The 14,485-nt window shown below is 42.0% G+C and overlaps 1 protein-coding gene across 2 annotated transcripts in view; it reads left to right on the plus strand.

Annotated features, from left to right (window-relative positions):
* ylpm1 (YLP motif containing 1) overlaps window positions 1–14,485 on the plus strand; it is a 118,597-nt gene that overhangs the window by 36,946 nt on the left and 67,166 nt on the right. For both annotated transcript variants that reach the window (XM_069916107.1, XM_069916106.1), the window contains exons 3-5: window positions 237–752; window positions 7,994–8,179; window positions 11,768–12,945. In XM_069916107.1, coding sequence (XP_069772208.1) covers window positions 237–752; window positions 7,994–8,179; window positions 11,768–12,945 — 1,880 coding nt within the window. The remainder of the gene's footprint in view (window positions 1–236; window positions 753–7,993; window positions 8,180–11,767; window positions 12,946–14,485) is intronic.

Consider the following 14,485-nt stretch of genomic DNA (forward strand, 5'->3'; position numbering starts at 1 on the left):
GTTCTATGAACTCATGTTTGACAAATGTGTATTGATATAAATGACAGGACCATTTGCATTGTAGCCACATTTGTTGTTGATACAAATAGTGGTAGGAAATGAAGTGGTGAGAGGAACCAAGTATGCAAAAAGAAATCAATAATATTCCTTATAAATTTGGCAGACAGGATATAATGTGGGAAAATGAGAGGTTACCTTCTACAAATTGATGTGAATTCTTTATATTCTGTTAACAGCAACAACAATATTGGTATCAACAGCATATGCAGAACTTGCAGAAGCTTGGAGGCCAACAGTATGAAGGTCAGAAGCTTGGAGGCCAACAGTATGAAGGTCAGAAGCTTGGAGGCCAACAGTATGAAGGTCAGAAGCTTGGAGGCCAACAGTATGAAGGTCAGAAGCTTGGAGGCCAACAGTATGAAGGTCAGAAGCTTGGAGGCCAACAGTATGAAGGTCAGAAGCTTGGAGGCCAACAGTATGAAGGTCAGAAGCTTGGAGGCCAACAGTATGAAGGTCAGAAGCTTGGAGGCCAACAGTATGAAGGTCAGGAAGAACAGAGCCAGAGTGCAGAAATGAATCAGATCTGTGAATCTGCACAGCAAATACCTGGAGAGGCCAAGGGCTCTTATGCTACACAACCACCATTGCCACCAGTTCCACCTTACGAGACGTCCAAAACGCAGCCACCTCCTCCACCTCCCAAAGAAGAGATGCCTCCACCTCCACCACCTGAAGAAGCAAAGGTAGATACGGTGAGTCCCTTTTGCCCCTCTTTCATTTACATTCATGGCATTCCATTTGTTATTAAAAAGGAATTTTGACAGCTTTGTATTTCAGGTGACATAAAAGCTTGTCGAACATCTTGCAAGTTGTGAATGAAAGTCAGTTGATGTCTTTTTCTGCTGACACACTTGAGGAAATTAATAGTATATTTATAGATAGCTTTGACTCAAACTGTATGTTTGTATACTGTATATACCGCCAGTGGGCTGATATCGCCTCAAACCGTGCATCTTGGCGCCTCACAGTTTAGCGGGCAGCAACCTCCTTTGAAGAAGACCGCAGAGCCCACCTCACTGACAAAAGGCAAAGGAGGAAAAACCCAACACCCAACCCCAACCAACCAATTTTCCCCTGCAACCGCTGCAACCGTGTCTGCCTGTCCTGCATCGGACTTGTCAGCCACAAACGAGCCTGCAGCTGACGTGGACTTTTACCCCCTCCATAAATCTTCGTCCGCGAAGCCAAGCCAAAGAAGATGCTGTTGTATACAAAGCTTAAAAATTTCACCTTAAAATTGGGTTGTCCTATGCAAAGGATCTCAAGTTCCTGCCTTGGTGACGAAATTCCTGCCGATTCCACCATAATCTCACGCACCTTTAGTCCGCAGAGTCCATCAGCCATCTGCTGTTGGCTCAATACAGACTTTAAATGGCCTGTTACAGTATCTGACAATGGTTTATTTTAAAATATCCAAATAAAATTTAAACCTTTAAATTATCATTTGTTATTAAAATATTGCGCATTGCTTTTAACAGCATCCACTGGTCGGCAGTAAGTGACAGATTTTGGAATGGGGAGGGAGTCGTCTTACACAAAGGGTATCGCTCATAACCACCATTTTAGATGGAAATTCCAGGCTCGTCCCATACAGAGTCATTTTATACCATGGGATATAGGGTAGATGTGTACAGTACTTGAATGGCAAAAATTATTTTGAAATCTTGGTACAAGTGTAGAGAAAAAAAAAAATCAATCCATGGACTTGGGAGGTATATAGATTCTCAAACTTTTGAGAGGAAAATAAAAGTTATAGGAGAAGAAGTACAATATTGGCAAAGTAATTGGTCTTTTGTGGGTGCCTCTTCAGATGCAGGTATTTTCAATATTAGAATACTGCTTTTTAAAGTTTAATAATGGCCTGGTTTTGAGAATACGGAACATATTTCATAGTTTGCAGATCTTATGAAACTTGTGAATGTTAAAGCAGATGTGAAGAAAAGAAAAAAACATAAGATGGAAATAGGCAGGCACATGGCAAAATGATTAATTTTTGTCTAGAAATAGAGTGCATTAAAAGATAAATGATTCCATTTTAAATTGTTGAAATTCCAGCTCGAAAGAATAATAAATGAGAAATGTTGACTGTAATGATGTTGATTGATTTTTTTTCAATAAATTCCATGTTGTTATGTAGTTGTGGTGCTTTGTTTCTCCAGTTTTATACCAATGCAACCCTTTACACCCAGCTCCAAATAGTGAACTGTCAATCTTCATATATTTGCGACAAATAAACAGTGCTGAAGCGTATTTCTTTGAAACTCGATGTTTTCCAGTTTGTTTTTGGGTCAAGGATGTCACTTTCAGGGTCATTCTTAATTCACCTTGAGAAGGTGGTGATGTGCCTTGTCTTCAACCCCTGGAGACCTGATAATGTTCCTCCCACAGTGCTGTCATGTGGGGAATTCAAGGATTTAAAGACAGCAGAGATAAAGTTGTAATTTAGATTTTATCATTTGTAAATTTATGATAAAATGAAAAATACATTTTGTAATTTCTGTCAAGATGACTCACTGATCAATATCATGAATTGAACCTCTGCATTTCAATATCTTGCGCTACCTCTCATACAGATTCATAATCCATAGATGACTATCATTTAGCAACTTTCCTGCCCCAGTTATTTCATTATGCATGTTTAGTCAGCTGTTTTGTCCACAATCCTGTCACATAGAACATAGTGACATAGAACAATATAGCTCAGTAGGGGCCCTTTGGTCCACGGTGTTATGCCGGTTTGTAGAAACCTACTCCATATCAATCAACCCTTCCTTCCCTCACTGCCTGTTAGACCCAGCTTTTCTTCCCCCCCCCCCCTCCCCACTGTTTTTCTTACATCAATGTGCCTATCTGAGACTAAAATGCCCCCTTTTTTAATCAGCCTCTACCACCACTAAATATTTTCTTCATTAACTTTTACCTCGACACAAAGACCAGTCAACTGGTCTGTTGACTTTTAATTACCCTCTGTTGCAAATAATTATCCATATTTTCAAAATTTTATTTGTCTGGCATGAAGAAAAAATATTTCTCTTCACCGCATGATCTTTTACTGTCAGTATCCGAAGTGACATGCGAACTGCCTGCAGGAGTTAATCCAAGGAAAGCATTTTGTTCTGACAAGTACCTGGGTGAATACTGAAATCCTATGGCAACTAACAAGCTCGTGTATTCATGGATATCTTCAATATCTCATTCCAACAGGGACTAGTACACACCTATTTCAAAAGGCTTTAATCAATCCAGTGCTCAGGAATAAAATGCTAACCTGCCTAAACTATCAGCAAGTAGTGGCCCTCACATCCATAGTGAAGTTTTTAGAAGCTTGTGTTGAAGCATATCAGCTCTTGTATGAGTGGTGACATGGATCCGTTCCAAATTGCCTACTGTAGCAACAGGTCGATTTCAGATGTTATCTCACTAACTCAACACAAAACTCTGAAACATCTAAACAGCAAAGATGCATATATCAGGATGCTCTTGATTGACTGCATTCAACACCATCATATCCTCAAATCCAAGACCTGAGCCTCAATACCAATTGGGCTCAGAATAGCTTGATGGGTTCAAAGAGAATTAAAGTTGGACATATTAGTATTCAACTGTGGTCTTTATTTATGCACAGGGGAATTCACCAAAAGGCACACACTCATGTATGCACAGCAATAAATACCCAAATAACTACACATTGGGTGCAAGTCAATAACTACTAAACAATCTAAACTCCTGATTGTGAAACGAGGATTAAAACTACAGCTCCCACCACCCACAGGCATGTTATACTGGGAAGCTAAATGAGGGTCAAACCTACAGCACCTACCACCCACAGGCACGTTATACCTAGAAACTAAATAAGGGCCAGACCTACAATGTCTACCACCACAGACACGGAGAATCAAACCTATAGTGCCCACCACCCACAGTATACAGAGTAACTAAACAAGGGTGAAACCTCCAATGTCCACCACCCACAGGCATGGTATACCGAGTAACGAAATGAGGGTCAAACCTACGTGCCCACCACCCACAGACACAGTATACAGAGTAACTAAATGAGGGTGAAACCTCCAATGTCCACCACCCACAGGCATGGTATACCGAATAACTAAATGAGGGTCAAACCTATGTGCCCACCACCCACAGACACAGTATACAGAGTAACTAAATGAGGGTTAAAGCTCCAGTGCCCATCACCAACAGGCACACTGTACCAAATAACTAACTGAGGGTTAAACCTACAGGGCCCACCACCCACAGACACAATATACCAAGTAACTAAACGAGGATTAAGCCTACAGTACCTACCACCCACAGACACAGTATACAGGGTAACTAAACGAGGGTTAAAGCTCCAGTGTCCACCATCCACAGGCAAGGTATACCTAGTAACTAAATGGTCAAACCTACGTGCCCACCACCCACAGACACAGTATACAGAGTAACTAAATGAGGGTTAAAGCTACAGTGCCCACCACCAACAGGCACACTATACCAAATAACTAACTGAGGGTTAAACCTACAGGGCCCACCACCCACAGACACAATATACCAAGTAATTAAATGAGGATTAAGCCTACAGTACCCACCACCCACAGACATGGTATAGCGAATAATCAGTAACCTAATCACAATTAACGAGTACATACACGTGAACCTGATCTCCAGCATCACTAGCAGCTTGGGATCCAGGATGGGCCCATTGCATTTGGCCCTCCGGGACTGCCCGTGGCCCGCAGCCTGGAGCTCAGCAGTGGTCTTGAGGGAGCAGTACAGAAAGCCAGCTGCTCCACATGTGGGCTTTTTCAACGTGTCTTGCAAGGACCAATCCCATGTCAGGCTCACCTGTGAGCAGACCTAACTATGTGATTGGTTCACAAGATCCCAATCAATATCAGCTAGAAGGGATGATCCAACCCTTGATTGGCAGGTAAGGTTACTTCTGATCCTTGCCTGCTGGAGACTTCACATGACCCTCCCATCGCAATGTCACAATGCAATTGGATCCTGGATTTCCCCACCACAAGACTCCAGTCAGTGTGGATTGGCAAGAACACCTCTACGATCTCCATCAGCACTGGAGCACCATCAGATTGCGTACTTTGCCCTTCTGCTGTACTCGCTCTACACCTATGACTGTGACTCGGTTCGATAATAACAACATATACAAATTTGCTGACAATACTACCATCATATGCTGTTTTAAAATGACCAACGAGTTAGCATACACGCGGGCGATTGAAACTTGTACTGACAACAGCCTCGCACCCTATGTCACCAAGACTAAGGAGCCGATCGTAGATTTTAGGAAAAGAAAACTATAGGTGTACGTCCACTGATCTTTGGGGGATCAGAGGTGGAGAGGGTCACATTTAAATTCCTGAGAGTGTAACTCTCAGGGGACCTATGCTGGATTTATCGCACTAATGCCATCTTGAAGAAAGCACGTCAGTGCCTCTGCTTTCTCGGGAGTTTGGAAGGTTCGGTATGTCATCGGAAACTTCTGCAGATGTGTAATGGAAAGCGTGCTGACTGAATTCATTGTGGCCTGGTATGGGGGCACCAATAGCTCTGAGAGGAAAGCCTCAAACAGCCAAGAGCATCACGGGCAAAGCTCCCTACCGTCGAGAACATCTGCATGGAACGCTGCCATTGGAGAGTGGCAGCAATCATCAAGGACATGCTTTGCATTCGCTGCTGCTATCAGGAAAGAGGTGCAGGTGGCACAAGACTTGTACCTCTCGGTATGGGAATAGCTTCTACCCTGCGATCATCAGACTCATTTAAGGACTTTTCACCTTGCTCATTATTTATTACTGAATATTTATTTTCTGTCTTTTGTATACATTTCTTTCTTCTTGAGTATAGATTACAGTTTACTGTAATTAAAAATTCTGCCTGGCCTGCAGGAAAAAGGATCTCAGGGTTGTATGTGATGTCATGTATATACTCTGACAATAAACTTGAACTTTTGTGACGTCCATCACTTTATAAAGCAAATAAATCTCTATGGCATTCATTGATTTAGTTGAAATAGACGCTGGCTTTTTTTTTCCAAAATTATGTTAGGCATGTGCAAAGGTGATTGATTATGACAGGTACATAAGAAATAAGGAGGGATTAAGGATTTTGAGATCATGGTCAGGAAAGTCTTAATGGGTAGTTCTCAAGATTCAATTTGGGTGGTAAAAAATAATGGAAGCCCTTTTCCTTTTCCCATCTCCCTCCACAACTCGATCAGGTCAGCATTAAATCATCTTGTATCGACATAGCAAAATCATGGATTCAGCTCCCATTGGGCACCGTGGCACAGCTTTTGTTCTTAAATGATTGCAGCATCAGCTGAAAGAAGGCCTTCAATTAAGGTGTGATGGTCATTTTTGCTGTAAATGGTGTGTCTGATGAAGAAGAATTAAAAAGGATAGATTATCTTTATCACAAACACATTAGATCCAAGTGTAACCTTAGATGATGGCCATTTTGATGCTATAACGAGCCATACATCTAATGAGTACAATTCGAAGAAGGAGTTCCAGAAAGAAGGCACGGATTGAGAGGCTAAAACATGCTCAAAAATAAAACAGAAAATGCTTAATCACAGTTTTGGAAATGAAGATGGAAATTAGCAATGATGAGGGCTCGTATTTATGAACATTGATATTGATAACTTTGCCTTTTTAAGAGAATGTCTCAAGGTTTCGAAAAGTACCCTGTTTTGTTATTTTAAAGTGAGAACATTTGTGGCGTGTTGGAGTTCCCCAGGTTCAGGAATTACATGTATTTGGGCAGTTAGGTTTCTGCCTTGTTTGGGGCCATATCAGGTTTTTTATTAAAAATGTAATTGAATCTCAAGAATGTAAGAACCTAAAAAATTAGATATATTAAAGATAGAAAGTTTCAATTTATGACATTGTGGGGGTGGGGGGGGGGGGCATTCTTAAATTTTTTTATATAATTGGAAGAATTAACAATTATTGTATGTTCCCGTGGTTCATTGCTATTCTCCGAGGGTCGCTCACGGTTCCACATTATTGATTTATTTAATTAATTTATAAGGTAACCTTAATTAGAGGGTGGCGATTGTTTAAATTTAGTTTTTAGTTTTTTTCCTTTATTGTTACGTTATTTCAACAAATGGGTTTAACGTCGTTACGTAGATGATTTCATTTAAATGTTCTTAAGGTATAAGCAATTATTAATGTAGTTTTATCTAGTTTTTTTAAATGGCTTTTTTTTGTTCATGCTTGCTTGTATACAAATGAATTATTACGTAATTGTCAATTCTGTATTTATGCTTATATGTTAAACTTGATAAAAATATTTTTTTTTAAACTAGAAAACACAACAATAAGCAAACCTAAAATTTGTCAAGAGTTTGCAATATCAAAGAAATAAATACAGGTGGTCCTTGACCTGTGACCGTAATTGGGACCGACAAATTGGTTGTTGTAACTCGGGTTGGTCATAAGTTGGGTTTGCCCACCATGAACGATTAAATGAGACCATAAAGAAATTTTTTCAAAGATTTGTTTACCAAATGAATCATTAAAGAAGAATGTAAACTACCTTCAATAAAGATACTGCCCAATCGCGGGGAGCGGGGATTTCGGTCTGCCACAGAGACTTTAGGGTTGCCGTGGAGAGCAGGGGCTTTAGGAGCTTCTGGGCTGCTGCGGGGAACAGGGACTTTGGGGGCTTCCGTGGGAAACAGACTTCGGGGCTACCGTGGGAAGTGGGGTAATCGGGGACATTGGGCTGCCGCAGAGAGGGGGGACCAGTGTCTGCAGTACTTTTAATACAGGATACGTCCTTGTGGAGTAGTTTTAAAGATTTTTTTTTCAATTGGCCATGCGTGCAGGTGGACGTAACTTGCGTGGATTGTATACGATTTTGTAAGATGACATAATTCTGAAATCATATTTTGTACTTTTCTTAGCCCACCATCCAACCTCCAGAAAACCCAGAGGAAGCAGAGAGGTTGAAAATGCTGCAGGCAGCAGCTGCCCAGTGGCAGCAACAACGCATTGAGTACCAGCAGCACAACATGATGCAACAACATAATCAGCTCCAACAACTACTACATCAGTATCAACAGCAGATACAGCAGATACAGCAGATACAGGTTAGGAGTTACCCCATTGATTGGGGAGTTTGTAGAGAGTTTTTCCGTGTTGTCCTAACTTTTCACCAGGCAAACACTGTTCTGATGACATGTGATTATGGAAAGTGGGTCCTCCTGAAATTGTAGTGAGAATGTAGAAGAAGCACCAAATCGATATTCATGCCTGCAAGTGCAAGAAAGATTATGGGTAAAGAGGGTTGTGAATTCTTGACTAGTCAGTTAATAGAGCGTCCAAACAGTGTTTTGACGTTCATAGTTCATTCTTGTTAGTTTCCTCATTCTACAACTTTCCTGCTTTTTCATCGTGATTTGGGTTTTGCAGGCTGTGCCAGCATTTAATTGCCCTTGAAAAGGCAGAAAGGAGATGTGTTCTTGAACAATTGGGGCGACGTAGTTAGCGTAACAACTAGCGCAACATTGTTACAGCAGCAGCGATCGGGTCCAGGGTTCGAATCCCGCTCTGACTATAAGGAGTTGATACGTTCTCCCTGTGTCTGTGTTTTTCCCGGGGTCTCCGGTTTCCTCCCACCATTTGAGACGTACTGGGGGTTGTAGGTTATTCGGGTGGCACGGGCTCGGGGCCAGGGTTCGAATCCCGCTCTGACTATAAGGAGTTGATACGTTCTCTCTGTGTCTGTGTTTTTCCCGGGGTCTCCGGTTTTCCCACCATTTAAGACGTTCTGGGGGTTGTAGGTTATTTGGGTGGCACGGGTTCGGGGCCAGAGTTCGAATCCCGCTCTGACTATAAGGAGTTGATACGTACGTTCTCCCTGTGTCTGTGTTTTTCCCGGGGTCTCCGGTTTTCCCACCATTTAAGACGTTCTGGGGGTTGTAGGTTATTCGGGTGGCACGGGCTCGGGGCCAGGGTTCGAATCCCACTCTGACTATAAGGAGTTGATACGTACGCTCTCCCTGTGTCTGTGTTTTTCCCGGGGTCTTTGGTTTTCCCACCATTTAAGACGTTCTGGGGGTTGTAGGTTATTTGGGTGGCACGGGTTCGGGGCCAGAGTTCAAATCCCGCTCTGACTATAAGGAGTTGATACGTTCTCCCTGTGTCTGTGTTTTTCCTGGGGTCTCCGGTTTCCTCCCACCATTTGAGACATACTGGGGGTTGTAGGTTATTCGGGTGGCACGGGCTCGTGAGCCGAAATGGCCTATTACTGTCTCAAGTTTAAAAGTTGCAGTCCTTGAAGTGTGAATTCCAGCAAATTTTGACCCAGCAATAGTGAAGGAATGGCAAATTATTTCCAAGTTATGATGCTTTTGAAAGCAACTTCCTGATTAGATTTTGGGTTAGCCTTATGCCTTTTATCTTCTGTTGGTTTAAGCTCTTTGCCCATATGTGGAATGCAGTTAATTGTTCATCATGAGGTGATATGATCCTTGATTTTTTTTTTAAATCATAGCACATCTTGCTCTTTGGTGCACTTGGTATGTGATCATGAATAAAATGATGCATCAAGAGTTAAACTGAGGGAGTTGAAATTTGGTTTGTGCAATAAAATATCCATTTTAGGAACAGTTTTTTCCATTTGAAATTTGAGCTTGTACAGGCTTTCATAATATTGACATCAGAGTAGTTGCCATGAAAATATTTTGTTATAGCTTTATTTCGAGAGCAGATCCAATGTTATGCAGAGATACATGAAATACTGCATTTTAGTAGTAAGAATATTGAAGAGGCAACTAAATTATATCATAATAAGTAGAGTTGTTTGAACATAAATGTTTGAAGTTTGGAGAATAATTTTGAGAAGGCTTTTGAAAATATTCTGCTTTAATTATTAAAGCCTGGAAGTTAATCCTCAATCTGTCGGATTGGTTAGACATCACGAGTATTGTGTGCAGTCCAAAGCACCGCACTTTAGAAGATGCCAAAGTGTCAAAGAGTGCCAGCTTTTTGAAATCATGTCAGGGACGTAGGTCTTTACTTCCAACATCAGTGGAAGGTAGGATTGTTCCTTGGGCAAGAAGATTCATTTGTAAATGAATAGAATTATCAAAATCACAAGATGTTTCCGAGTAAGTAGATGGAAACTCGTGGCAGAAATACTAGAATCTGAAAAGAGCTGACTTGAGATGTTTGGTTTAAATGTGTTGAGAATTTACTCTAAGCACAGTCTGTTGGGAGAATCTCATCGAGTCAAGCAGCATCAATGGAAGATAAAAAGTCAAGATTTTGAGCCAGAACCCTTCATTGAGACTGGGATAGCGTGGTAGAGAAGTCTACACCCTACTCCCACATCAGCATGTCTGTCCATGGTCTTATGCACTGCCAAACCAAGGCCCTTCGTAAATTGGAGGTGTGACACCTAATATTCTGTCTGAACACCCTCCTACCAGATGGCATTATCATCATCTTCAGTTTCTGTTAGACTACTCCCCGTTCTCCCTCTCTCCCTATCCCTCTGTCTCTTTTCCTCTAGCTCTCCACCCCCTTTCTGCCTCATTCACAGAGCTATGCCCCTTCCCCTGTTTTACGTGGTGGCTTCCCTTTTCTACCTTTTAACTCTTGTCTGTGGGCCTGTGCTCCCCCCCACCACAGTCTAGCTACATTTTGCTTACACCTTGATGAGGGGCTGAAGCCTGAAGCATTGGTTGTATATCTTTATCTTCTCTATATAAAGTACACTGTCTGACCTACTGAGTTTCTCCAGCGTTGTGTTTTTACTTCAAATCACAATGTCGGCAGACATTCGTGTTTTACTTTCTGTAACATTTTAATAATTGTGGTGGCATTAAAAAAATGTGCTTACTACAATTGAAATAGAGTCTGATGGTCAGTTAGGATAGTGGGAAGACAAATCCATTTACCCAGTGTAATGACTAGCTTTGATTTTTATAAGTATTTGAAATACCGTAGCTAACTAAATCTTGTTTTCATGCTTGAAATCTATTATTTTCCCTATGACTTCTTGGCAAAGCAGCACCCTGCTCATGCAATTTTAGTCGAAGCCAAAGGCACGAACATTTCATCAGTCTTTTCCTCTTCTCATGTTTTTGTCATTTTCTTCAACTGGAAATATAACCTCATCATCCGAACTGCGCTTATCTTTAAAATGCTTTTAATGGCTTCACTTCGTCTGTTACTTTAGCAGCAGAGGAGTTGTTTACTATTAACAGACTACGGGCATTAAGATGTGCCTCCCCAAAGTAGAGAGAGTAAGTTACCTACCAGATTTCAGCTACCGCAAAGGAAAACATAGCTATTGTTCTGTTGTTTGTAGGTAAGAATGTGTTCATTTGCAAAATATGCTTTGCACGTTGGGGGTAAAAAGCAAATCTCCTGGAGGAATTCAGCAGGTGGAGCAGCATCTATGGTAGGGGAGGGCCAGAATTCGCAAAGTTTAGTTCCTCAAGCGGATTTTTCCTTTTTGCTCCAGATTCCAGCATCGGAAGAGAAACACAAAGACGGCCAGGTGCTGGAGTCTGGAGCAAGCACAGCAGGTCAGAGGTAGAAATGGTCAGTCGAGGTTTCAGATAGAGACCACTCACCAAGATTGTCTGGTCACGCACTGGTAATAACGTAGAGAATCAGTCCACCGTTTATAAAACCAGATGTGCTGTAACAGATTTCTTTTTCTTTAGTCTCTACCTCTGGAAATGCAGCTGAGACACTTGGAGATGCAGCAACAGCAATTTATTCCTCTCTACCAGGAATGGCAGCGGCAGTTCCAGATTTGGAAGGCTCAGCTACAAGCCTATCCTAACAAGGACCAACTCCAACAGTACGAAACCCAGTGGAACCAGTGGCAAGAACAAATGGTATCAACAAACCATCACTTTCAAGAAAGAATGGATGCTATCAGAAATGTTCAACAGCAGTACATGAGCAATCAATCCCAGAATTACTTGGGAAATGCTTCGAGGGGATTGATGTCTCAAACTCTGCCTCCAGTGCCGCCCATGGTGATGCCCCCTACACCACAAGGAGCAACAAGTTCGCCTGCAGTCTCAGTCTCTTCAGAAGAGAAAAGTCCACCAATTTCCCAAGCTCCTTCATCAGTATCACAGGCACCTCCATTGGTGTCTCAGGCACCTCCGCCCATGTCTCAGGGACCTCCGCCCATGTCTCAGGTCCCTCCACTCGTGCCTCAAGCCCCTCCACCAGTGACTCAGGTTCCTCCACCAGCAACTCGAGTGCCTCTACCAATGTCTGGAGTCCCTCCACTAATGTCGGGCGCACCACCACTAATGACCCTTCCCCCTCCATTGATGACTTTGCCACCTCCACCAATGACTCTACCACCTCCACCAGTGTCCTTGGCACCTCCACCAATGACTCTAGCCCCACCGCTGATTTCACAAGCCCCGCCGCTGATTTCTCAAGCCCCACCGCTGATTTCTCAAGCCCCGCCGCTGATTTCTCAAGCCCCGCCGCTGATTTCACAAGCCCCGCCGCTGATTTCACAAGCCCCGCCGCTGATTTCACAAGCCCCACCACTAATTTCTCAAGCCCCACCACTTATTTCTCAGGTCCCTCTGCCAATAACTCCGCCAGTATCCCAGGCTCCACCTCCAATGACTCGGGCCCCTCCACCGTTGACTCAGCCTACTCCCCCAATTTCCCAGGGTCCTACATCACTATCTGAAAGTTCACCTGCTATTCCAGAACAGAAGAGACCATTGATTCCACCTGCGCACGATGAATTGAAGGTGTCTCCTTCAGTTTCAACACCACACTATAGTCGATTTGGGCAATATGGGATAAAGCCATCAGATCAGTCACAAAGTGGACAACGTTTTGAAGACCTTGAAACTTCAAGGTAATTAAAAAGAGTAACAATTTGTAAATGAGCATGCCTTAAAACCTGAAAAATGATCATACATTTTAAATTGTCTTGAGTGTGCGTGCATTTGTCTATACCTTTTGTTCCCCCATACTCATTACTGGCTGCTTGTCTGAAAATACAACCTTGGTCAATAATTGTTTGATTTTGATTCTATCACTCTCCCAGTTACAGACCAGCTTTGTGTTCCATCAGGTTGGAGAGCAAATTATACATGGCAGATTGCGCCACTTCTTATTTTTTGTTTCAGCTACAGTTAACTTTTTATTTTTGGAATATCACATAGGCTTGTCTGTTCTTGTGATTGAATACTATCACGTTTGACGTGAATACGAAACAAAGCAATCAGAGATGTGTGCTCGGGGTATGGTGTCAACGTGCAGTTATTTAGAGAATAGGCAGCCTCTCTGGGGAGAGGAACCTGGCAATTATGTCATTAATCCATGTGTTTTGGTTACTCCAACATGAATGAACCTATGTTCATTTTATAATCACCAGTTGCTGGAATGTTTTTGGAGAGTAACCTACATTAAATACATTTTACACCATAAACATTCCTTTGTTCGGCATATCATCATATTTTATGATTGTGTTTTTATTATGTTGAGTTTTGTTTGCAAAAGCAGAAAAGGCACTGGTAGTCATTTATTTATCAAAGCTTTTTTTGTTTTGATGTAACGATATACCAGCACTGTCGTCTGAACGTTTACCGTGAAAGCAATCAAATAAGATGTCTACACTGAAGCAGTTTGTACTGAAGATAACAATCGGTGCATAAGAGTAAAAAAAAAAGTCATGATGCATATTTATAAACTATGGGCTGCACAGGAATGCGATCTCCAATCGTGGGCACTGCACCTGAACTATGTGAAACTTTTAGAAAGGGTGCAGAAGAGATCTCTTAAAGTGATTCAGAGAAACTTCAGTTATATGGACAGCCAAAAAGGGACAGTGGTAGTGCAAGAACAGAGTTTTAAATTTAATTTTTTAAATTTAGAAAAACAGAATGGTAACCAGCCATTTTGGCCCACGAGCCTGAGCTGCCCAATTACACCCAATTGACCTACGTTTTGAAGGGTGGGAGCAACTGCAGCCCCCAGGGAAAACCGCACAGGGAGAACGTACAAACTCCTTACAGAGAGCGCGGGATTTGAACACTGTAACAGCAGTACACTAACCACTACGCTAACTTTGCCACCCTTAGTTGGATAAGTAGCAGACAGCAGAGGATCATGGTTGTATTTCAGAATGGAGAAAAGTAAATAGTAGCATTCTGCATGGGTCAGTGTAAAGGCCATTGCTTTTTTGATCTATTTTAATGATTTGCACTTTTGCGCAGAAGCCACAATTTTTAAATGTGTGGATGACACAAAAGTTGACAATACCATAATCCTGCATTTGATTGTTCAGAAATCCTGATAATTGGTGCAAGGCTTGCTCATTAATCCAGAATGTGATCTAGGATCCAGTGGGTTGTGGAGCTTGACTTAAGAGTCTGATGTGTCGTCAGGTACAG

The sequence above is a fragment of the Narcine bancroftii genome, chromosome 2 (assembly GCF_036971445.1).
Source record: "Narcine bancroftii isolate sNarBan1 chromosome 2, sNarBan1.hap1, whole genome shotgun sequence".
Classification (NCBI taxonomy): Eukaryota; Metazoa; Chordata; class Chondrichthyes; order Torpediniformes; family Narcinidae; genus Narcine; species Narcine bancroftii.